This window comes from Hyaloscypha bicolor, assembly GCF_002865645.1.
Source record: "Hyaloscypha bicolor E unplaced genomic scaffold K444scaffold_118, whole genome shotgun sequence".
Classification (NCBI taxonomy): Eukaryota; Fungi; Ascomycota; class Leotiomycetes; order Helotiales; family Hyaloscyphaceae; genus Hyaloscypha; species Hyaloscypha bicolor.
The window spans coordinates 642800-664315 of record NW_020194620.1 but is presented as its reverse complement, the minus strand read 5'-3'; the positions used below and the strand labels follow the sequence as shown (position 1 = coordinate 664315).

The window sequence follows — 21516 nt, the reverse complement described above, 5'->3', positions numbered from 1 at the left end:
TCCTTTGAAGTGCAGGGCATGTTAGCGAGTGCAAGAACCCTCAGTACCTTTAAATAGCCTTACGCCCAACCAACGTCTGACACAAACTCTGCCCAGATAATGTATGTACTACGTATTTAATCCTTGAGTTCCACTAACGACTCAAGGGTGCTTCTACGGCACGCTCCGTACCGCTCCGTACCGAACTCAATACTCGTATTGCTTTGTTTCGTTTGCACGTTCTCGATCCCTGCCGCCAGAGGCAGGCATGTTAAAGATTTGGTTTATTAAGTACAGTGAGTTGCTCTACAAATACTGCTCTTATCAACGAGGAAAATGTTAGAAACATCGGGAAGTCATAAATTCATTTCTTAAATTCATTCTAAGCCTACTCGGCGTTCTGATGGGGAAGGAGACTGCCCAATCGAGACGCCTCGCTTGTCAGAAGCTATTGAGCTTATTTTAACCCCCTGACCTGAACTGAACTGCTCCTTTTTCTCCATCAATTTCCTCCATTGCAAACAACTCAAAACACACCTCTGTCCATCAACTTCTCATCACCGCTGTCAGTTGAACCACGAAACAACATCCAATTAATTCGTCATGGGTATCGGCAAGGGTTTACCGCTGAGTTGCTTCGGCCCTTGACCAAATCCACATCCTGGCGTGCGGAGATGGCCCCAAAAGTTTAACCCCAATAGGGTTCCTCTCAGCCCTGTTGCTCTGCCGCAGCACCAGCACTCAGCGCCGGGAGAACAAGTTTAAAAAGTCAAAAGGACCTCTCCATCCCGACTTTATATCAATTCTCGTCCGTGCGTCCAGGAGGCGATACTGTGACAGCTATATGGGTTCTCAGTGTGAGGATTGCCCTCCTGGGGAGACTGGGCGGCCGGACCATGAAGCAGCGGTGCACTCTGGCCGAGACTTGATTGAGCACCACCTTCAATGACGACAAAGGGAAGAAGAATGGAAGCATGGACGGTGCATTCGCCATTGCTGGCCTGGTTGGCCTGGCTGGGCTCGTGCCCCAAACCATACTTCAGATTCGCACCATTTGCGAGGAATACTCGACCGCGAAGGACGAGATCGATTGGGTGCAGAAGCCTGCAGGAAGCGAGTTGGTGAACTGAATTAAACAGCGTTATGGTGTTTTCCGTGCCATTGAGAGATGTGAGGACGTTGTGAATGGCAAAGTCTATTCACGAATAATGGAGTATCGGTGCATTGGGATAAAGCAGTGTATTGAAAGCTTGGCTAAAAATATATATAAAAGTTATTAAGAGTGGAATAACGGATTTATGAGGAAAGGTTAACGCTGCGGGGATGGTAAGGATAGGAAAGGAGAGGAGGGGGGAAGGAAAGGAATGGAATGAAAATGAGAGTGGTAATGTCGAATATAAATGAAAGGAAACACTACTAAAGAGTAGAAGCAAGTCAAGAGGAAGTCCAGCGACGATGAAGCTGCGTGACCATGAAGCCAAGCAGCGATGGGGCGAAGCAACGGCAAAATTAGACAACGACCCAGTTAAGCAACAACCTACTCGAGTAATGATAAGGGAAGGTAACCCGGAAGGAAAGTAAGAAGGAAATCAGATGTGCCGAAGCCAAACCACGGACAGCCAAAGCTTTATAGAGGCCAAGTCATCAAATCAAATCACGACGAAGTCAAGGCACAGATTTTTTGAAGCAAGTCTTTAATTGATCAGACTGCCTTGATTGCTCAAGTTCCAACCGCCCTATTCATGCAACCATGTCCCAAGCCATCCTCCTCATTGCCATCCCTTGCTCAACAATGTCCCAGTCCATGTCCCCCATTGTTCTCAACTCTCTCCCGATACTCTTGCTCTTGTGTGCCCGTTGCTTGCGAGGAAGATATTTGTTTGAAGAACGAATCTGATTTGCATCCAAGTGCCGCACGAAGCAGGCCCCTGGATGCACACTCGAGTTAGTGATCAAATTGAAAACAAAAGGAGTAGGAACTCACAGAGCCAAGTCAGAACCAATTACCAAAGGTGAGGAAGTCGACTGTCGCGATGGATGAGGATGAGATGTTTGACAAGTCGAGGTTGTGTGAGATGAAGATGGAGGTTGATTGGCTTGCGTGGAGGTTGATTGGCTTGCGTGGAGGTTGGTTGACTTGCGTGGAGGTTTGGTAATGAGGATGATTTGGGCAAGGTTCAACTCGGGACTGACAAAAGTACAGGATGCTGATGTTATCGAGAATCGGAGACTGTTGAAGTTGGAGGAGAAAAGAGAGCGAGCGTGATATCTGGTAACGTCAGGAAACTGGTTGAGGTGAAGGTTTGAGAATGACTCACCGGAGTTTGCAATTTCGTTATAGTCAAGCTTCAGAATTTGTTGGGAGACAGGTGATGTCACTTTAAGAGAGGAGATATTGATCTGGGAGAGGAGGGGCAGTGGTGATCTGGGATTGTCAGCAACCGATTTTGAGGGGAGCTTGGAGAAAGACTCACAGAAGGACACCCGTCTCGCCATTCCGTGAGGAAGAACAGTGTTTGCATGTCGGTTAAGAAGTTGAAGAGCTTTGAACTCTCATCCATGATCAAAAAAGAATGCCAGCCAAAGCTCCGCACCACACGCGAGAGCCCAGAATGGTTTTACGACCGTCCACAATCGGATCGTGCCGTGCTTTCAGAACTCGACCGTCCACAATCGGATCGTGCCAAGTTCCGCAGAGTTGACCGTCCACAATCGGATCGTGCCAACCCCATCCAGCGCCATCCCGAACCCCCGCAGCAGCACTTCACTCGGACCAGAAGACTTCTTCAATCGTGGTTTGGAGAACGTACATGAACGTTGAAAGAAGTTCGAAGTTGAGGAATGAAATGGACTTGTGCTCTGAGACATCTTCTGTCTGAGCAAAAGAGTTAGCCAAAAGTTGAAGAAAAGTTGTGTGTTGATGGAAAATGACGCGGTAAGTGTCAAGTCAGGAAAAGGAAGGGGACTGTTTTGATGACGCGGGGCACGTGACTCAATTCCAAAACCACCTCACTTTTGAGACTTTTCAGAAGTGAATGAAATCAGGCCATAAATCTGACATCACAGGTTTCGCACTGTAAAGGTTTTGCGTAGAAACGCGTCTGAGGACTCGAAACTGTCGAGATATCTGGAATTCGCAAGTTTGCTGCCCAAACCGCGCGAAAAACATGTTTGGAATCTGGTGGTTTGGGGGTTGCGGTTGAAGTTGAAGTTGCAAAGCAAAGAAGGGAATATGAGGTCAGATGTAAATAGATGAGGTTGAATGCAAGTCGCGATGCCCTTGGCACCAGTGATGAGGCAAGAAAAACGCGCAGAAGAAGGAATTCGAGTCTTAGCTGGATGATCGCTTACCTTGATTGATGCTCAGGATGTACTTAAAGGCTCTTGAGACCTTGAGTTGATGTTGAAGTAAAGCGCTGGTGGTGTGATAAAGACCCAATGTGGTGGACATGGAAGAAAAGGTTGTGTAGGAAGGAAGAAGGAAGTTGCCGAAGGAGAGAGGGAAGGGCTTCTTTTAAGCTTGAGCTAGGGGGCCAGTCTCGCTTACCGTTGAACCGCAGCGCATGCCTTGCTGTCGAAAAATCACCTGATTTGCGTCATAAGCAAGGGTACCTTAAGATTAAGCTTAATGACAAGGCTGGCACAGAGCGAGGAGGACGAGGGGAAGCAAAGTTTCTTCCATCAGAAAGAGAAAAGGCTAACGGCAGATGCTTCTATGTTAAGTTTTGCTCAAAAGCTAACAAATAAGGTGCTGAATTACATAGTCCTGCTTCAGGTATGCAAGGCAAAAGTCTGCTGTCGAAAATATGGTCCCCCTTTCCATTACCCCTATCCACGTCACCATGTTAACACTTCAATGGATCTCGGGAAAATGAGGACCGTATGACTCATATTATGATTCAAATCAAGGCTTCATGACCTTGTGATCAATATTCTACCCTTTACTTGAAGCAAAAATGATGCAACAAGAGCATCATGGCCGACAGTGCTCCTTGATGTGCTAGTATCACGTGATAGAAGAGCTGGCAGCCGTCACTTTCAAACCATAGACCACGGATTATGATTTTCGAGAAATCAGTTAATAAGAATGATGCAATGATACAATTTACACTTCGAGTGCCTAATGTTACTGCTATATACTCGATTTTCAGGAATATGTGCTATACCGTGCTCGTCGACTGGAAATCAGCATGTGAAACGATATATGCCGTGGAGGGCAGCAAAACGCGACACATCGAGAACCACAGAGAAATAAGTGAACTTAGAATAGTCTCTTCAATTAGAACAGGCACCTTGATAAAGGTAGTAGTGGTCCTTAGCAAAGTTGTCCACGGACAAGATTGTGAGCCGCTCCGGTGCACCAAGGCTCCACGCCTTTTCAGTATATACAAGCAACAACTGTCAACAACTGACGCCCCCCACAGAGCAGTATCTCTCTATCTCTATCATTGTCTCTTTAGAACAGCCTTCTCGCCATCACCGGACTAGCAACAGCAACAGCGGTCCCACCAAGGATCATTCCCCAGCGAGCGTGCACCATTCCCATCATCACCTCATTTAGCTCTTTCATCGCAGCTTTTTCGTTGATCCTAGGAAATGACTCATTCGGGATGGGAACATCGAGGATCTTACATAATGGCTCCCAGCCATCTTTGACGTCGAAGAAGTGCAATCTCTCCGATGGGACGATACGCTTCAGCCAGTCGAAAATACAATAAGATTTAGATCTTAGGCCGTAATAAAATAAGATCTTCTGCCATTGCTTGGCCTATTCAACCATTGAAAAATAACGGTAATTACTGTTCACGCAGTTCATTTCTAACAGTTAAGATATGCTATTATAAAAACAGCATGTCCCATATCTTAGATTCCCCAACACCTCATTCCAAACCTGCTCCTTCGCATTCAATTCCCATTACTCACTTAACTAATTCCATCGTCGAGACTAGCACAATCAGCATCATTCGCGTAGAATACTTCGATAGATAGATAATGGGCAGGACTTACACTCTTCCTCGTCCTCTTCCTCGTCGAGCAGGCCGGCAGATTTCTTGGTGTCCACCGTAACCATAATGGTCTGCGCGAAGGAGGGCACGCCGTCCCGGTCCATGACGAAGAGCATCCACGGGCCGGGGATCAGGATGCCCGGGTCGGTGGGTAGGCGCGCGGTGTAGGAGTTGGTGAACCACAGGCGGGACAGGGTAAGCGGGACGCGGCGCTGGTCGGTGTTGACGGTGTGCGAGGTGCTGCAGAGGCGGACGAGCGAGGCGGAGGCGATCTTGGCCGCGGTCGCGAAGGCGATGGTGCCGCCCACGCGTGCGCTCCTGGGCGGGTTCTTGGCGAAGCGCGGGCGCGGGCGGGGCTCGCCGCGCGCGGTCAGGAGGTAGGGCGGAGTGAAGATCTGGCCGTCGTAGTGGTTGGCGGAGCAGTTGCCGCAGAGGCCGCCGCCGGCGGTCAGGACGCGAGCGTCGGGGAGGAGGATGGAGAGGTGGTGGTAGACGCGGGCGAAATTGCTCTGCTGCAGCTGCGTGAAGGTGTTGGTGACCGGGTCGTAGAGCTCGGGGACAAACTGCACGTGCTCCTCGTTGAAGGCGATGCCGAAGGTCTGGCCGCCCACGATGAAGACCTTTCCGTCCGGCAGCACGGTGGAGGTGTGGAAGACGCGCTCCGAGTGCATCGTCCCGTTCTTCCCTGCGAGTTCGACCTTGGCTATCTCGCCTGGCTCGCCCAGCGTGATGATATGGGCGTTGGCCGTAGCCCAGGAGCTCTCGTAGTCGGGGGACCCGCCGACGGTTAGGATCTTGCCCTTGACGGCATCGAACATGACGGCGTTGCCGGACATCGAGTCGTCGTCGTCCATGCGCTTCCCGCCCTTCTTGACATCGCCGGATCCTGCGGCGTAGTACCAGTTCATGGCCACACTGGGGCCGGCCTGGAAGATGGACAGGTTCTTCCATCCAAACAGCCAGCCGTGGTTATCAGCTCGCCACGCGCCCTCCATATCGTCCGTCAACATGGGCTTCACTTTGGCGCCGGGCAGCATGGTCCAGTTTCTGGCAGCGGGATCGTACACTTCGCCATCCTTGGGTATGTTCGAGCCCCCAGCCCACGAGCCACCGATCACGAACACACGTCCGTCGGAGAGGGTGGTTGTCGACTGGTATCCGCGTCGAAGATGCATCGCAGGGCCTTCGAACCACTGATCTTCCTCAGAATCATAGAGACTGGTCACCGTAGCATCGTTGCCCCCCGTTACAATCAACATGCCCGTACCGTCAATGGCAATCCCTGGACAAAACATGTCGTGGTGCGTATTGGTCACAACACGCTGGGAAATCTCCCTTGTAAGGGGATTCCACTGCGACATGGCCGTCTGCCCACCCGGCGTGGAGTGGAACTGATCCGAAGCCCACGACGACCAGACCACAACGCGGCCGGACGGTTCCTGGGCACCGGCCACGGGGATCACGGGGAAGTCGACCGTGGGGCCCCAGGCGCCGCGGGCCGGGTCCTGCGGGATCGTGTACGTGGTTGCGTAGATATTGAGCTCGGAGATGCCGACCCACGACTTGCGCGGCTCGTCTGCGCCCCGGGTGGTGAGCTTGAGGTACCGGGCCGGGACCGGGTCGAAGATGGACATGCGCTGCCGGGTCGACTCGGGCCACATGCCGTATGCGATGGGGCCTCTCCATTTCTTCCCGTCGTCGCTGACGTGGACCTCGTGGTGGGTGATCAGGCCGTCGAGCCCGGTGTTGATGGGCGGCAGGATGACGATGGCGTTCATCGAGTGTGGGATTTTCAGGTCGATCGTGATGCTGTGCTCCTCTTGCCCGGTGTCGCTGCGCCAGTCCGTGGTGTTCTTGCCGTCGATGACCTTGTTGCATTCGTATCCGCGCTGGCTGCTGCTGCACGACAGACTCCAGTTCTCGCGGGGGACGCGGTGGCCGTTCAGGGGCGGGGATTCATTGCTGAAAGACGGTTCCCACGTAGGAACATCGTGATAGGCATAGCCAGAGACACGCTCGCCGTTCATGGCCTGCTGCAGATAGTGACCGGTAGCATTGGCAACCACAGCGCCCGTGGCGACTCCGAGGAGCAGTTGAGCGTAGGGAGGCTTCATTTGGGTGGGTGGGTTTCTTTCTTTCTTCTTCGAAGCAAGAGGTAAACGAGGGGAGTGAAAAGCTATATAGAGCAGCGAGTCGAAGAGGGACGCGCGAGTAGAGGTAGAGAGACTCGTCTTCACGTCTCACGGCTACTTAATGCTTAACAGCAGAAAGGTCCCTGCGGACCTCATACCGGTGTACATGTTATGATCCATATCATCACATCTCCGCGACGACAGCAAGAGGATGCCCTGCAGCAAGACTCGGAGCTTGCCTTTGTGGCATGCTCCATTGCGCTGCGTTACCTGACGCCACGTTCCATCAGAGCTGCTGAATGTCGATCATGTATCGCATCAATTATTGCAAGGCCCTTTAGTATACAGTGAAAACTCGCTGCAAGGATACTCAATATAAGGATACATCTGCTGGCCCCGCAGGGATTAATTTTGCTGTGTGCCACCCCTCGTTATAAGGATACCTCGGTATATCCTTGGGTTTTGGGGACAATTTCAGTATCCTTATATCGAGGTTTCACTGTAGTTGTTTTGTCTTGTTTTTCCATCTAGGCGCCCGGAGATGGCCTCCTCTCCCCCCCCCGCGCGCGACTCGGCTGGCGATCATTCATAGCGTCCGCCCCGACTCAGGACGAATAGGGAGGCCCGGAGCGGATTCCCCGAGCACTTGTCCGGTGCAGGTGGTGCGGGCCGGATCACCAGGATACAGCTGAGGTCGGCTAATTGCTCCAAAATTCTCAGACCCTACGTAAGGGAGGGAGTGTATATCGACAATGAAACATGAGAGGGTTCATTGGGTAGTGATTGCCGGCCAATTGCCGGCAATTTGTTTGCATTACCTTCTTCGGACGGATCTACATCTCATCGTGAGTTGAGATATCTGGTTTCAGCGGATTCATGCGTGTGAGGGGCGCCATCACAATACTCGCAGGTCTCACAGAGCTGCTTCCATTTTCCCCCCACTCGAGCTCGCGCCCGTAGAAAAACATACAGGACAGCGGGCGTAGACATTATTAAGACTGTGCACTGTCCCAGCTCAGAAAGGGCAAGGCACATTCATACGTTTGAGCGTGATCTCGAGCGGTCTCCCATTGTACTAGAAATTGCAATCTTTCAGGATTCGACTTCCCAATATCGCCATGACTTCGTTGATCCGGAAGGCGAATATCCAGGGCGACATCTGGTGATCCCCTTCCAGTGAACCATGCGAGTAGCTCTCATATTTGCTAACGTGCATCACCAGGCCCGGTCTGCCCAAGCGGTTCCAAACCTTCCTGTTTTTCCGCATCAGGAAGCCCGAGCAATTCAAGGTGCAGCTCAAGGCTTTCGTGCCCGAGATCACCACGGCGGAGACCGCTGCGGCGTGGAAGGATGCGAAGCGGAGGGAAAAACAGTTGTACCCCAAGGATCTCATGCCTAGCAACCTGCTGCCCAAGACGGGAGTCAATATCTCCTTTTCTTCGACCGGGCTGGCAGCGGTAAGTCGTAACCCCGATTGATAGCCATTGCAAATATACCGAACAGATGCTAATACCCAACCGATAGTTGGGCAAGTTCGTCTCTTTTTCTGACGAACGCACTGTCAAGAAGGACAAGCAGATGTCTGCAATCTTCAGAAAGCGCCAGCTGCGCGGAGGGTTGTTCTCAATCGGGATGTACACGGATCTCGTGGACGAGGGCTGGGATGACCCGCGGGACTTGCGCGAGGAATACAAGCCCTACGGCGAGAATAAAGAGCGCCTGATCGACGGGGTGATCCTGGTGACGTCGAACATCGAGCAGGATATGGTCGAGAAGGTCAACCGGGTGAAGGAACACTTCCTGAAAGAGTCTGATATCGATGAGGACACTTATGTTCTGAGTAACGATCCAGTCGTTGAGTTCCCGCTGATTCGAGAGGGTTCTACGCGCCCTGGGGGAAAAGAACAGTGAGCACTTCTCGCTGCTTATAATTGCGGTTGTTACGGTTTAACCCCTCTCTTCAGCTTTGGATTCAAGGATGGCATCAGTCAGCCGAAGATTGAGGGACTGGATGACTTGCCCAAGGATAAGGAACCAAGAGCTGTCAAGCCAGGGTAAGGAATACTTCTGAAATCCTTTGATATATGAATTATAGGCTTACTGGTTCTTCTCCTGGGTTTTAGAATGATATTTTCCGGACACGAGGGCGACGAGATGGGTCAACCGGACTGGGCAACTGATGGCAGTTTTATGGTTATCCGCGATCTGCAGCAACTCGTTCCTGAGTTCGACAAGTAAGATTTCCCTTTCCTGCGTATTCTGAGCGGGATATGCTTATATAGACCCTCATCAGATTCCTAGAAGACAATACCCACAAAACGCCGTTCGCCGCAAGCTCCAAGGACCCGAAGGAGAAGCTGGCCGCATATCTCATGGGCCGATGGAAGAACGGTATGTTTCCAACCACCCCTTCGTTGCATGCCTGTCTTCCTGTATCTTTACTTATTAACAAACCCCACCGCCAGGAACCCCCGTTGACATGAGCCCGCACGACGACAAGGAAGGCGAATGCGAGTACCACGGGTCGAACAACTTCGACTTCCACCCAACCAACAAGCACGATAAGTGCCCGTTCGGGGCGCACATCCGCAAGATGCGGCCCCGCGGGGATCTCGAACACGACCACGCCGTCATCATCCGCCGCGGCATCTCGTACGGCAGCGAGGTGACGCCCGAGGAGCAGGCCGCGCGCAAATCCAGCGACCAGCACGAGCGCGGGCTCATCTTCGTGTGCTACCAGAGCGACATCCGCAACGGCTACACTTTCTTGACCACCCGTAAGAACCCCCCTCTCTCAAATCCCACACCGTGAACGCATCTCCTAATGATCTCCAGGCTGGGCCAGCAACAACCACTTCCCCGACAAGAAGACCAAGTACGTCGGCGAGCACGGCCCGGGCCTCGACGCCATCGTGGGCCAGCGCCTCGCCCACCACCCTCCGCGCACCCTCGGGCTGCCGGACGGGAACGAGCCCAGCGAGGCGCGCATCGAGCTCGAGAACTGGGTCATCCATCGCGGCGGCGAGTATTTCTTCTCGCCTTCCATCGAGGCGTTGCAAGATTACCTCACGGATCCTCATGATTACCCTGAATTGCAGGGACGGACCTAAACGCGGCGGAGGGTGGGGTGCGCTGTAAGAGGGGTGGGGTGGGGTGGGGTGGGGTGTCTGTTTGGTAGACGAATATATATATTTTGAAAGAGAGAGAGAGAGGTTTTCCTGGTGACTTACTCGTATCTATCCCAAAACTCCTGCGCATCGGTATCTCATCCGTATTCTCTCCCCATATCTTCTTTCCCCTCTCTACGATCCCAGACTTCGATCCCTTTACTCTCGCCTATGCAATGCAAAAGTACCACATCTTTCAAAACTATCAGTTTCCCTCGAGAACAGCCCGATATTGATCGTCTTCGTTATATCGATCTTATTAACCTCGATCTGCGCCTGGGAGAAAGATCTTAATCTCCAGCATCACATCATATCATATCGCATCGCAAAACATCATCTCGCACTACAATCCAACACAATATAATAGAATCTTCTGCCTACCTGCCTACCGTCCCTAAATCAAAACCCTGCTCACCAAACACATAAAAACTTCAACTCATTTAAGTAAAACCAATCTCCGAGTAAATAAATACACCAGCCGTATTTCGCACGCTATTCATGATTCTCGCGGGTATGTTCAAGGGGGAGTAACAGACAGACAAATCACCACACGACTCAGGAACACGGACTGACTAGATCAAACCCGCATATGCGCAATGGAGAAACCTGAGACGGACGGGATATCCGCTTGACCGCCAGTTCGATTGCGGGTTGATCGCGGTCTGAAGCTGGGCGGTCTGGGGGATTGTTGTCTTGTTTGATATACTTAGTGGGCCAGCGCGGAGTGAGTTCACTGGTGTTGTTGATACGAGTGCGAGGTCTGGTATGGTGATCACAGGCATGTGGATTTGAATAAGATACCAAATTATGCACGAGCCGGTGGCTTGAAGTGCATGCATGCATCCATGCATGAATCGAAGTAAATAAATTTCGTCCCGCATTAGTGGCGAGAAATGTTGGCTGCAGCTGCAGCTGTGCGGTGGGATTCTTTTTTGGGTGTGTTGGGAATGGGTTAAATACTTACTGGATCTTTTTCACGGGCGCTGGGGAATGAGTTAACTGTGAACGTTAGACGTCAAAATCTTTTCCAAACTCGCTATCATATAAGAAGAGAACTCTTTGTTTGAAATCCCCTAGGATCCAGATATGACGAAGGTACGCAGTCCTGTTTCTTCTCCCCCGTCTCATCCCTTTGTTCTGTATATTATACGATAAGGTACTGACCAAAACCCGAAGCAAATCACCACCATCCTCTTCGACTGCGACAACACGCTCGTGCTCTCCGAGACGCTCGCCTTCGAAGCCTGCGCAGACCTCACAAACGAGATCCTCGCCCGCCAGAACGTCTCCCAGCACTTCACCGGCCCGCAGCTCCAGGCCGAGTTCGTGGGGCAGAGTTTCCAGGATATGGTACGTAGCAAGCAAACAAGCAAGCGGACGATGATAGCAGCAGCAGCAGCAGCAGCAGAGTGAATCAATCCGCAGAAAAGCAAACAAAAACAAACAAGAACAAATCGCTAATATAATATGACTAACGCGCGCAGATGAAATCCCTCGCCGCGAAATACGACTTTAAAACCCCCCTCTCCGCCGCCGCGCTGCAGCACTACGCCAGCATGGAAGACGACCTTGTGATCGCCAAGCTGGCGCAGAAGCTCACCCCCTGCGACGGCGCGAACGACGTGCTGGCGGAGCTGGTGCGGGCCCGGAGATTCCACCTCGCGGTCGTCTCGGGGTCTGCGCTGCGCCGCGTGCGGGTGTCGCTGGAGAAGACGGGCCAGAGCGGGTTTTTTGATAGCGACGAGGTGTTCAGCGCGTCGTGCTCGCTGGAAATGCCCGTGTCGAAGCCGGATCCTGCGATCTATCGGCATGCGGTGCGGGCGCTGGGGCGGGTGCCGCGGGAGTGTGTTGCGGTGGAGGATAGTAGGTCTGGGGTGCTGGCGGCGCGGGGGGCGGGGATTCTGGTGGTTGGGTATACGGGGTGTTATGGGGAGGGGGAGGAGAGGGAGGAGATGGGGAGGGTGCTTGTGGAGGCCGGGTGTGCGGTGGTGATGGAGCATTGGAGGGAGTTTGCGGGGTGTTTGGAGGGGATTCAGAGGATGGTTGAAGAGGCGTAGATTAAGAGACAGAGAGTTTGCGGGGATGTGAGTGAGTGACGATGGTGTTTTTGTTTACTTGGTGGGAACGAGCGCAGTGGTTAATAGGAATCATTCTGAAATCGAAAGACAGTTCATGTGTATACACGGTCTGAGGCTCGTATTACTAACTCGACACCGATTCCAATACGAACTCAATACGAACTCAATACGAACTCAATACGAACTCAATACAAACTCAATACGAACTCAATACAAACTCAATACGAACTCAATACCGACTGCAACATTAACTATCCCTCGTCCGCTGAGACATTACTAGCGTATCAGCCACAGCTGTGGCACCCAATAAAATTCCTGAAGCCATATAATTTTATGTCCCGCCAGCCAAGCCAGAGCCCCCTGCCCACGCTAGTAATGTCTCACCGGACGAAGGGATAAACTCAATCTGACTCAACAATAACCGCAACATCAACTATCAACGAACTCAATATCGACTCAACACTTACCACAACCAGTAACCAGCAACACACATCCCCCCGAGTCCGCCCGATCCGTCGTTGATCAGCACCGCAACAAGCAACTGGCATGGAATGTCAGGTCACCACAAAACCACATTCACGCGCGGCGTCTCAGGCTCGCCTGAAATGTAGGAGCGGTGAACTCAATCACCTCAACCACACCGCCCGTGAATCAAACCACGACGCCACATTTTAGGGAGCAGGACGATGAATGAATGAATGTATACCGTAGAAAGCAAGACATGGGCTGTGTATCCCTTCGTCCGGTGAGACATGTCCAGCGCCAGGCATTACAGCTAAAATCATCAGGCAGGTACGTACCGCTTAGCTTTGATGCCTGGCGCTGGACATGTCTCACCGGACGAAAGGATAGTATGTCGTCGATAAGATAATATCGTATTCTCAATTAGCTACCTTAGTGTATTGTGTCATCACCTCAACCCAATTCCACCTCCGCACGCATACAGCCTAGCCAGCTAGCGTCGCTCGAGTAGACTAGACTAGCACGAACCCGGCCCGGAGCGAAATGTTCTGCATACGGTAGAGTACGATCGCCCGCGAGCCGGAACAGACAAATGCACGAACGCATGCACGTCCCCTCGGCAGATCTGGCGCCAGTGAGTAGCGTCGCTCGAGTCGACTAGACTAGCACGAACCCGGTTCGGAGCGAAATGTTCTGCATACGGGACGATCGCCCGTGGGCCGGAACAGACAAATGCACGAACGCACGCACGTCCCCCCGGCAGATCTGGCGCCAGTGAGTAGCGGGGCTCGGGTAGACTAGACTAGTACAAAGAGCGAAATGTTCTGCATACGGGACGATCGCCCGGGGGCCGGAACAGACAAATGCACGAACGCACGCACGTCCCCTGGGCAGATCTCCATTGTCCCACAACTCCGAGGACAGCGACTTCAGCTCTGCTATGGCCGAGTCTGAAGAGACCGCGTCATCATCACCTCTTCCTCCACCACAACAAGTGCCCGCCCAAGGCGGAGCAATACCACCTCCCGTCGCCGCTCCCTCTTCTACTCCCACTCCCGCTCCTATCGCCATGGACATCGCCGGTCCAGTACTATCACACATCGCCGAAATCACCTCGCATGCAGAAGAGACAGTCAGATCGATTACCCACGACATGGATATGTCCACGGTCGCCTATATCGCACGCCACGGCCTTGGAAATCCACCCAAGTCACTACTAGACCTCTATTATCTGAATAACCTCTTTGTCCATATCATTGAGTTTGCTACCTCTACTACCGTTATCAGATACCTAGACGGTATCGCCTCAGATCGGCTCGAAGCCGCCTGTAACTCTGTAAGGACCACTTTCTTTTATCTAATATCTAGCAGACCAGTATTAGCTTCGCTCCTATCTATTGCGAGAAGTACGCTAGCTTTGTTCCGATCTTTTTGCTCTGTTTAGATAATAACAAGTTATTATCTGATATCTTAATATAGTGGTATTAGTTTCGCTCTGGTCTTTTTTCTTTTAGTCTGGACTCTTGAGAACTGGAATAGCTTTAAGCTAGTTATTCTGCTTTCGCATGGGATAATTACTTATTCTGCCTCCCTTTATCTCTGATATCTGGCGGATTAGCATTAGTTCTGATCTAATCTTAGTAGTAATACTACTTATTTCGTCCCTATATTTTTTTGTGACTTCAGATAAGAAGAAATCGTTATTTGGCTTCGCTCTCATGTCCTTGCCTAGTTCAGATAGGGAGGGAGCTACTGAGATATTCTTCTCTCCAATCGTTCCATTTTTTCTCATACACTTGATATTTGAACCATTTTTGCCTGTGTACTTCATCTACCTCGGCAGTGCTTTCAAACTTCTTGTCCAGTGAGGAGAAGGAAGGGATCGCCAGCCAACTGCCCAAATCACTTAGTTACCCAAGCAAAATTTTTGAAATTTTTGAAAGGGTTTAGAAAATTCAGAAAATCTGTGAAATGACTAACGCGAGGTAGTAGATCACGAATATTAACTTATTTTCTTCATTTTGGGATGTGGTTGTGGTGTGGTTATAGTAAAAATACGTTTTGGGCGGTTGAGCGGTTGGCTGGTGAACCCTTCTAGCGGGGCTCGGGTAAGAAAGTAAATATTTTGAACGAGGTAAAATTAAATAATCAGACCCGTTGCTGCTAGCTAACAAATACTACTATTCCGTAAGGTTAAGGTTCCTAACTGCTTCGATGCCCCCCGTTTTTTTGGTTTTCAAGCCTCCCTCGAGCCAGCGTTTACATTTGCAGCCACCGCAAAATCAACTCCGCTCCCTCGCACAGCACAGCACAGCAGAATTTCCTGCAGCCTACGCCGCAGGGAAGATCTGCAGCTCCGCAAACACACTGTCCACTGCGCGCCCGGCGCGGACCACGATCTCCTCGGCGTCCGCGCTAGTAATGGTGTACGGCGGCGCGAGGAGGAAGTGGTCGCCTGTCGTTCCGCCGGCGCAGCCCTGCGCCGAGAAGAGGCACACGTCGTAGCCCTTCTCAAGGCCGCGCATACGGAAGCGGCGCGCGATGTTGAGCTTAGGGTCGAAGGGGGTCTTGGTCGCTTTGTCGGCGACGAACTCGATGGACCAGAAGAGGCCGCGGCCTGGGAGGGGGGAGTTAGTTAGTTTTTGATAAAGTTTCGAGACGCGAGAGAGAAAGGTAAGGAGGGGAATAAGGGAGAGCTGTAGGGTTGCTTGTTGTTTGTTTATTTACCTCTGACATCGCCGACGTGAGGGTGGCTCAGGAATCTCTTCTTCAGTAGCGCCCCGAACAGCTCGCCCATCTTGTGCGCGTTCTGGATCAGGCCCTGCTCCTGGATGATTCGCTGCACCTCCAGTGCAGCCACGGCGTCGAGCGGGTGGCACTGGTACGTCTGGCCGTGCTCAAACGTCGCGGTGCCCGCGCGCATTCCCTCGATGACCCCCTGGTGCAGCAGCAGTGCCGAGACAGTCCCGTACCCGGCGGCCAGCCCCTTGCCCACGGCGAGGATGTCAGGGACGACGTCGTCGTGCTGCCAGGCGTGCACAGAGCCCGTACGGCCCATGCCGCACATGATTTCGTCGAAGATGATGAGCGCGCCGTGGCGGTGGCAGACGTCTTTCATGGCCTGGAGGTAGCCGGGCAGGGCGACGACGCAGCCGAGAGCCTGGAAGACTGTGTCAGTGATGATGTCCCAGGAGGCAATCAATAAATATGTATAGCAGCTGGAGAACTTACCGTGCCAACCATGGGCTCGACGACAAACGCACACACGGTGTGGGGGCCCAGTCTCTGGAACTCATCTTCCAGTTCTTGTGCGAGCCGGGCGACATACTCCTCGGTGGTCTCGCCGTCGCGCAGGTCGCGGTACGGGTGGCACGGCGAGACGTGCGTGACGTTGTTGTGCAGTATGGAGCGGAAGATTTCTTTCCTGGGTGTGAAGTCTCCCAGGGAGAGCGCGGCGAGCGTGCAGCCGTGCCAGGAGCCCTTTCTCGCGATGAAGTTGAGTCGAGGTGAGTCGGGGGAGAGCTCGAGATGATACTGCCGGGCGAGCTTCATGGCCGCTTCCATTGCCTCGGACCCTGTATGTGACGTTTAGCCATCAATGTTTGTTCTATCGGGTAGGAGAGTAATGAAGTCAGGACTCACCCGAACCGAGGAGACATGCTCTGGACAGCTTCCCCTGTGTGGTTTGGACGAGGAAATCCGCGAGCTCATTGGACGGCGTGTTTTGGAAATAGCCCGGGTGTGCATATTCGACTTTATCCAGCTGCGCCACGATGGCCTCCTTCACACGCTTGTTGCCGTGACCGATGCCCGACACGGCGGCGCCAGACGTCGCATCGAGGACCTTCTGGCCATTCTCCAGTGTCAGGTACAGCCCGGACGCAGACACCACGGTCGGGTGCTTGGTCGTGTAGGCGCTCTGATAGAACAAGGCCGGTTCGCTGGTGGAGATGGAACCCATTGTGAGAAGAAAAGCTTAATGGTGGGATAGATAGAGTGAAAACGAAAAGATACGTGTAGTGTCGATTTCTCCTGAGCTGTGACAAGGACAAAGTACAAGTACAATATAATACAATACGCAGGAGCATCTCCCCCTTTTAACCCATCTGGAATGTCAGGCCTCTGCTAATCAATCCAAGCCAACCTATCTACGGTGTGCTTGCTTGCTTGCCTGCTTGCTTCCAGCACGCACGCCCGCGCAGCCTAGTGTAAACTAGATTTGACTTCCGATATGTCTCTACCTCCCCGAGTCCAAGGGCACAGAAAAGGACATATCGAAACGCACACCTCGTTGCTTGCAGCAGAGAAGCACCGAAACAGCATCAGGCTACATTGCCGCACGTTATCCTTCTACTGGTGCTCGACGAGATTGGGATCCTCTGTGGCGTTTTTAGACATCTTCTCACCACCTGAAAATAATAACTCGCTGGACGAGGTCTCACCTCGGCGGTAGTGATGCGGTGCCGGCTGCATTGCTTTTGGATTTTCTGGGTTGGTTTGATTTCGAATTCGGGGGAAGTTACGCGAGACGGAGGTGTGTGGTGATGTCATTGGGATTTGTGCTCGTCGAATGGGGTTGGAGGATGGCTTGTATACGTATACGTATATGTGTGTATGTGCGTGTGTGAACGCTAGGAAGTTTTTTGTGGCTGTTTTGTTTGTTGTGGGGAAAAAGCACGTAGACAAATGCGGGAACTATTCTATCCCATGCAGTCTAAGAATCAATGCGCCCCTGATCGATGATTGCATCAACTTGTAAACCACTTGTTGCAGTCAGAACACACCTGGGAGAACAAACGCGAGGCATTGGAACAGAAACTAGCTGCTGTAGCCATCAACTCCGCAACACACATGTCATGTATTTTATCCTGTAATGCCGCTCTCTCCTCTCTGACCGAGACTTCCCGCTGCAAGAACGCACGCATGGTATCCCTTCGTCCAGTGAGACATTGCCACATTAGCGGCCACACATAAATATCCCTAATTCGGATTCATAGCTGTCGATTGTTTTACAAGACGCCATTGCAAGGAGGTGGTTTTGGAAATTATAGTACCACCTCTACAGATGGCGGTGATTCGGGATGGACAATTAAATTTAATTGCTACCCCATGAAGAAATAATTTAATTTAATCCTCTTTTGACCATTAAACATTAAATTAAGTGGGTCTTGAGCAGATTTTGAATCTAGCCAATCAGAGGGCTAGAATCTAGTGCATGTGATACACACTTTCTTTGCATTAGTAAAAACACTACTAATATCATTACTATCAATATCACTATGCCTCCTTTAACTAAGGAGAACTGGTCAGATCTTAGTGCCTTTATCGACGAGATACTAGCATCAGATATTACTATGGGTGGGGAGGAATAAAAATATAACTTCATTCTTAATATTATGCCACGTAATTGATATTTCATGAAAAATAATAAATTACTCATAAAATTATACTTTTAATAATGACTTGACCATGATTAAATAATAATAATTTAACCATTGATTATAATTTAATTGATTAAATTTTTGCCATCCCTAGCGGTGAAAATAGCTGATATCAAGTTCCTCTCACGTCTCAGGCATCTGCACGCGAGTCTACAAACGCAAATGCAAAGACATTCAAGAAAAAAAAAGGCAAGTCTGAGTCAGCCGGACGCCACCACAAGAGACGATCAACGTGCATTTCAAAATACCCCAAGAGAGGAAAGACTAAGCCCTGTGAACGCCCCCGAGAAAGCCATCGAGGGTTCTTGTTCCTCATTCTGTCTCGGGCGGTCGTTCTTGGCCTCCTTAGCCACCGCCCAGAGGGCCAAATCAGGGTTGACGGCAGCCCGTCCTGTCTCGCGCAGGAACGGTGAGGGTGAAAATCATGGCCACATCTGTCTGTGTCAGATCATCAGCGCCCGAGACACAGCTGTGTGCCCACGGCGGTTCCCAGAGCCAAAACAACATCAGAGGCCCAGAGTAACGAGACGGTGCTCAGACAGAATAGCTCTCCCGCCATGTCTCTTTTCTCGGTAGATCCAAAATCACGCCCGTGGCATTCTGGATTCTCTCTTTTCTTTTCCTCTTCTTTCCGCAGATGTTTAGAAAAGAGACGCGTTCTTCCCCATTCACTCCTGCTGTCGTATACCCAGAGAGACTTAGAGCTTTATTTCACGCGCCCATACCTTAGCTGCGCTGCGGCCCGCTGCGAGGATGTGCGCAACCAAAACGTCCGGGATGCCTGCAACCGAGGTCACGCCCCTCCTGCGCGGCGGAGGCGGAAGCGGAAGCTCGAGTCTCTGGTCGACGGACGGGGAAGCGCTGAGTTTGACGCCGATTGATCCTCCGGACGATGAGTCTGCGGGCGCCAACAAATGGCGGATTGCAGCGACGTTCTACGGCTTCTTTATCGTGGGTGCGACAGATGGGGCATACGGGGTGAGGAGATTCCGGGCGCTGGTTGTCCTGATTTCGTGAACTCGGCTGACTATTTCGATCTCGTCTCTAGGTTATGATCCATTATGTATGTACAGTATATCCAGCAGCAAATTCAAATCCTGTACGGTGTGTAAGTATAGACGCTGACTGGATATATCCACATACAGCTTCGCAAATACTACCACGCCAACTACCTCACCATCTCCGTCCTCCTGCTCTCCCCCGTCGTGGGCTATACCCTCGCCGCCTTCGCCAACAACGCCATCCACACCCGCTACGGCCAGCGCGGAATCGCCATCATCGGCCCCGGCCTGCATGTTGTCGCATTCCTCGCCGTCGCGCTGCATCCCCCGTACCAGGTCCTCATCCTCGTCTTCGTCCTGGCGGGCCTGGGAAGCGGGCTCGTGGACGCGGGATGGAACGCCTGGATCGGGTCCATGCCTGACAGCAGCGGCATCATGGGCTCGCTGCACAGTTCCTACAGCCTGGGCGCGGCACTGGCGCCCGTCGTTGCAAACGCCGTCATCACCAAGCTGGGCTGGAGGTGGTACGGCTTCTACTACCTGATGGCGCTCGCCTCCGCCGTGGAACTCTGCTCCTCCGCCGCGGCCTTCTTCTCCAAGACAGGTGAGCAGTACCGCTTCCACCACGCAAACCCCTCAGAGCCGGAGATCTTCCACGACCAGCCCATCCTCGAGGACAGCCTGCCCGACAAGAAGCGGCGCAGCCCGGTGGTACAGGCGCTGGGCAACCCCTCGACCTGGCTGATCAGCATCTTCATCTTCCTGTACGCCGGCATCGAGATCTCGCTCGCCGACTGGATCATGACCCTCGCCGTCGACCACCGCGCCCAGACGCCGTTCGCCGGCAGCATGTTGACCTTCGCCTTCTGGGGCGGCCTGACCTCCGGCCGCATCGTCGTCGGCTTCCTGATCCCGCTCATCAGCAGCAGTAAGGGCGTCGTCACCGCCTGCCTGACCGTCACCATCCTCTCCCACCTCGTCTTCACCCTCCGGTCCGACCTCGTCACCTCCGCTTTCGTCGTGCCCCTGCTCGGCTTCTCCCTCGGCCCGTTGTTCCCCGAGGCCGTCATCATGCAGACCAAGCTGGTCGACAGGAGCCTGCACGTCGCGGCGGTCGGCTTTGCGTGCGCCCTGGGGAGTGCGGGCGGCTGCGTGTTTCCCTTCCTGGTCGGCGTGATTGCCAATGCGTATGGCATCCAGATGTTGCTGCCCGTGGTCATGGGGATGCTGTTGCTGTGTTTGACGTGTTGGTGGCTACTTCCGTGTCCGGTTGAGGATGATGCGGATCTCAGAACATGGTAATCAGATAGATGTGTGCAGCTAAAATGTAATTGTAATATTTAATTCAAATGGTATGGTATGGTATTGGTTAACGTCCGGAGGGCATAGATCAAGAGCCTCAGCTTTGCCTATAACCCAAGACCTCTCGAAGGATACTAGGGACATACTAAGCCAAGGATTTTTGTATATAAAGTTCTATGAATAAAAGAGGCCAAAGCCATAAGGGGGAAAAGAGCTCTTTTATCTATAGCCTCGGGTTCCTAATCTTGCAGTATTTTGATATTACTATAAATCTCAGAAAGTAATAAATAAATATTATTATTTTTTCTAGTAAAATAAATTCTCGAATAAATAAAGTTCTTTTATATTTAATATTAAATTCCTTTAATTAAGTAATAATAGTCGGACTTAATGTCGCGACTAAAAGGGGCCCTTCCATTTAGTCGGGGAAAGCGAGTTGGCCTGCAAAGCGAGATGGCCCGTACCAAAATATGTAAATTTGGAATTTGTATGCAACTCCCATAGTAAAAAATCAATTAATTTGTATACTACCAGCCCACAAAATTTGTCCAATTTAACTGCAATGGCTCGCCTGAGTATCCTACGCATAAATGCGCTTCTGTGCGATATACCAGAGAAGGATAAACTTTGTAAGGCTATCTAATTCCTAAAGGAGAACCCAGAAGAGAGTTCTACTACTACTATATGCACATATAATATTAGGAGCAAAGATGCTATATAGAAAGCATAGCGGAGAGAGAGGAAGAGGATAGAGAAGGGGAAAGTATAATAGAAAGGCCAGAATAAGATCCTATATTCTAATTAATATATGGTATTATATATAATTAATAAAGAGAAAGAAGCTATAAAGCAAATAATATATAATTATATAATATAAATATAAATAGAAAATAATAAAATAGCTTTCTTTTAAAAGTAATTCTTTTAATAGCTAAAAAGTATTTTAGA

The 21516-nt window shown here is 51.5% G+C and overlaps 6 protein-coding genes across 6 annotated transcripts; 3 read left to right on the top strand and 3 right to left on the bottom strand.

Annotated features, from left to right (window-relative positions):
* Positions 1–4586: 4586 nt before the first annotated feature.
* Positions 4587–7446, bottom strand: K444DRAFT_566748 (carbohydrate-binding module family 32). Its single transcript, XM_024877141.1, has 2 exons — positions 4987–7446; positions 4587–4924 (listed from the first exon to the last, which is right to left on the bottom strand). The coding sequence occupies exons 1-2, from the start codon at positions 7097–7099 to the stop codon at positions 4899–4901; spliced, it is 2139 nt and encodes a 712-aa protein (XP_024733146.1). The 5' UTR covers positions 7100–7446; the 3' UTR covers positions 4587–4898.
* A 789-nt stretch (positions 7447–8235) lies between these two features.
* K444DRAFT_632665 (dyp-type peroxidase family protein-like protein) lies at positions 8236–10227 on the top strand (the record flags this gene model as incomplete). The annotated part of the gene is made up of 8 exons (XM_024883504.1): positions 8236–8279; positions 8340–8574; positions 8642–9024; positions 9082–9171; positions 9241–9351; positions 9411–9508; positions 9583–9894; positions 9953–10227. 8 exons carry the CDS (start codon positions 8236–8238, stop codon positions 10225–10227), a joined length of 1548 nt encoding a protein of 515 aa, XP_024733145.1.
* Positions 10228–11049: 822 nt separating this feature from the next.
* On the top strand, positions 11050–12341 carry K444DRAFT_645032 (HAD-like protein; the record flags this gene model as incomplete). The annotated part of the gene is made up of 3 exons (XM_024885041.1): positions 11050–11052; positions 11461–11634; positions 11769–12341. 3 exons carry the CDS (start codon positions 11050–11052, stop codon positions 12339–12341), a joined length of 750 nt encoding a protein of 249 aa, XP_024733144.1.
* Positions 12342–14977: 2636 nt separating this feature from the next.
* On the bottom strand, positions 14978–16425 carry K444DRAFT_616046 (PLP-dependent transferase). Its single transcript, XM_024880845.1, has 3 exons — positions 16056–16425; positions 15552–15984; positions 14978–15441 (listed from the first exon to the last, which is right to left on the bottom strand). Exons 1-3 carry the CDS (start codon positions 16386–16388, stop codon positions 15155–15157), a joined length of 1053 nt encoding a protein of 350 aa, XP_024733143.1. The 5' UTR covers positions 16389–16425; the 3' UTR covers positions 14978–15154.
* K444DRAFT_616044 (PLP-dependent transferase) lies at positions 16055–16919 on the bottom strand. Its single transcript, XM_024880844.1, has one exon. The coding sequence runs from the start codon at positions 16783–16785 to the stop codon at positions 16456–16458; it is 330 nt and encodes a 109-aa protein (XP_024733142.1). The 5' UTR covers positions 16786–16919; the 3' UTR covers positions 16055–16455.
* Positions 16920–18992: 2073 nt separating this feature from the next.
* Positions 18993–20775, top strand: K444DRAFT_594643 (MFS general substrate transporter). The gene is made up of 3 exons (XM_024878363.1): positions 18993–19243; positions 19314–19328; positions 19411–20775. The coding sequence occupies exons 1-3, from the start codon at positions 19019–19021 to the stop codon at positions 20566–20568; spliced, it is 1398 nt and encodes a 465-aa protein (XP_024733141.1). The 5' UTR covers positions 18993–19018; the 3' UTR covers positions 20569–20775.
* The last annotated feature ends 741 nt before the right edge of the window (positions 20776–21516 follow it).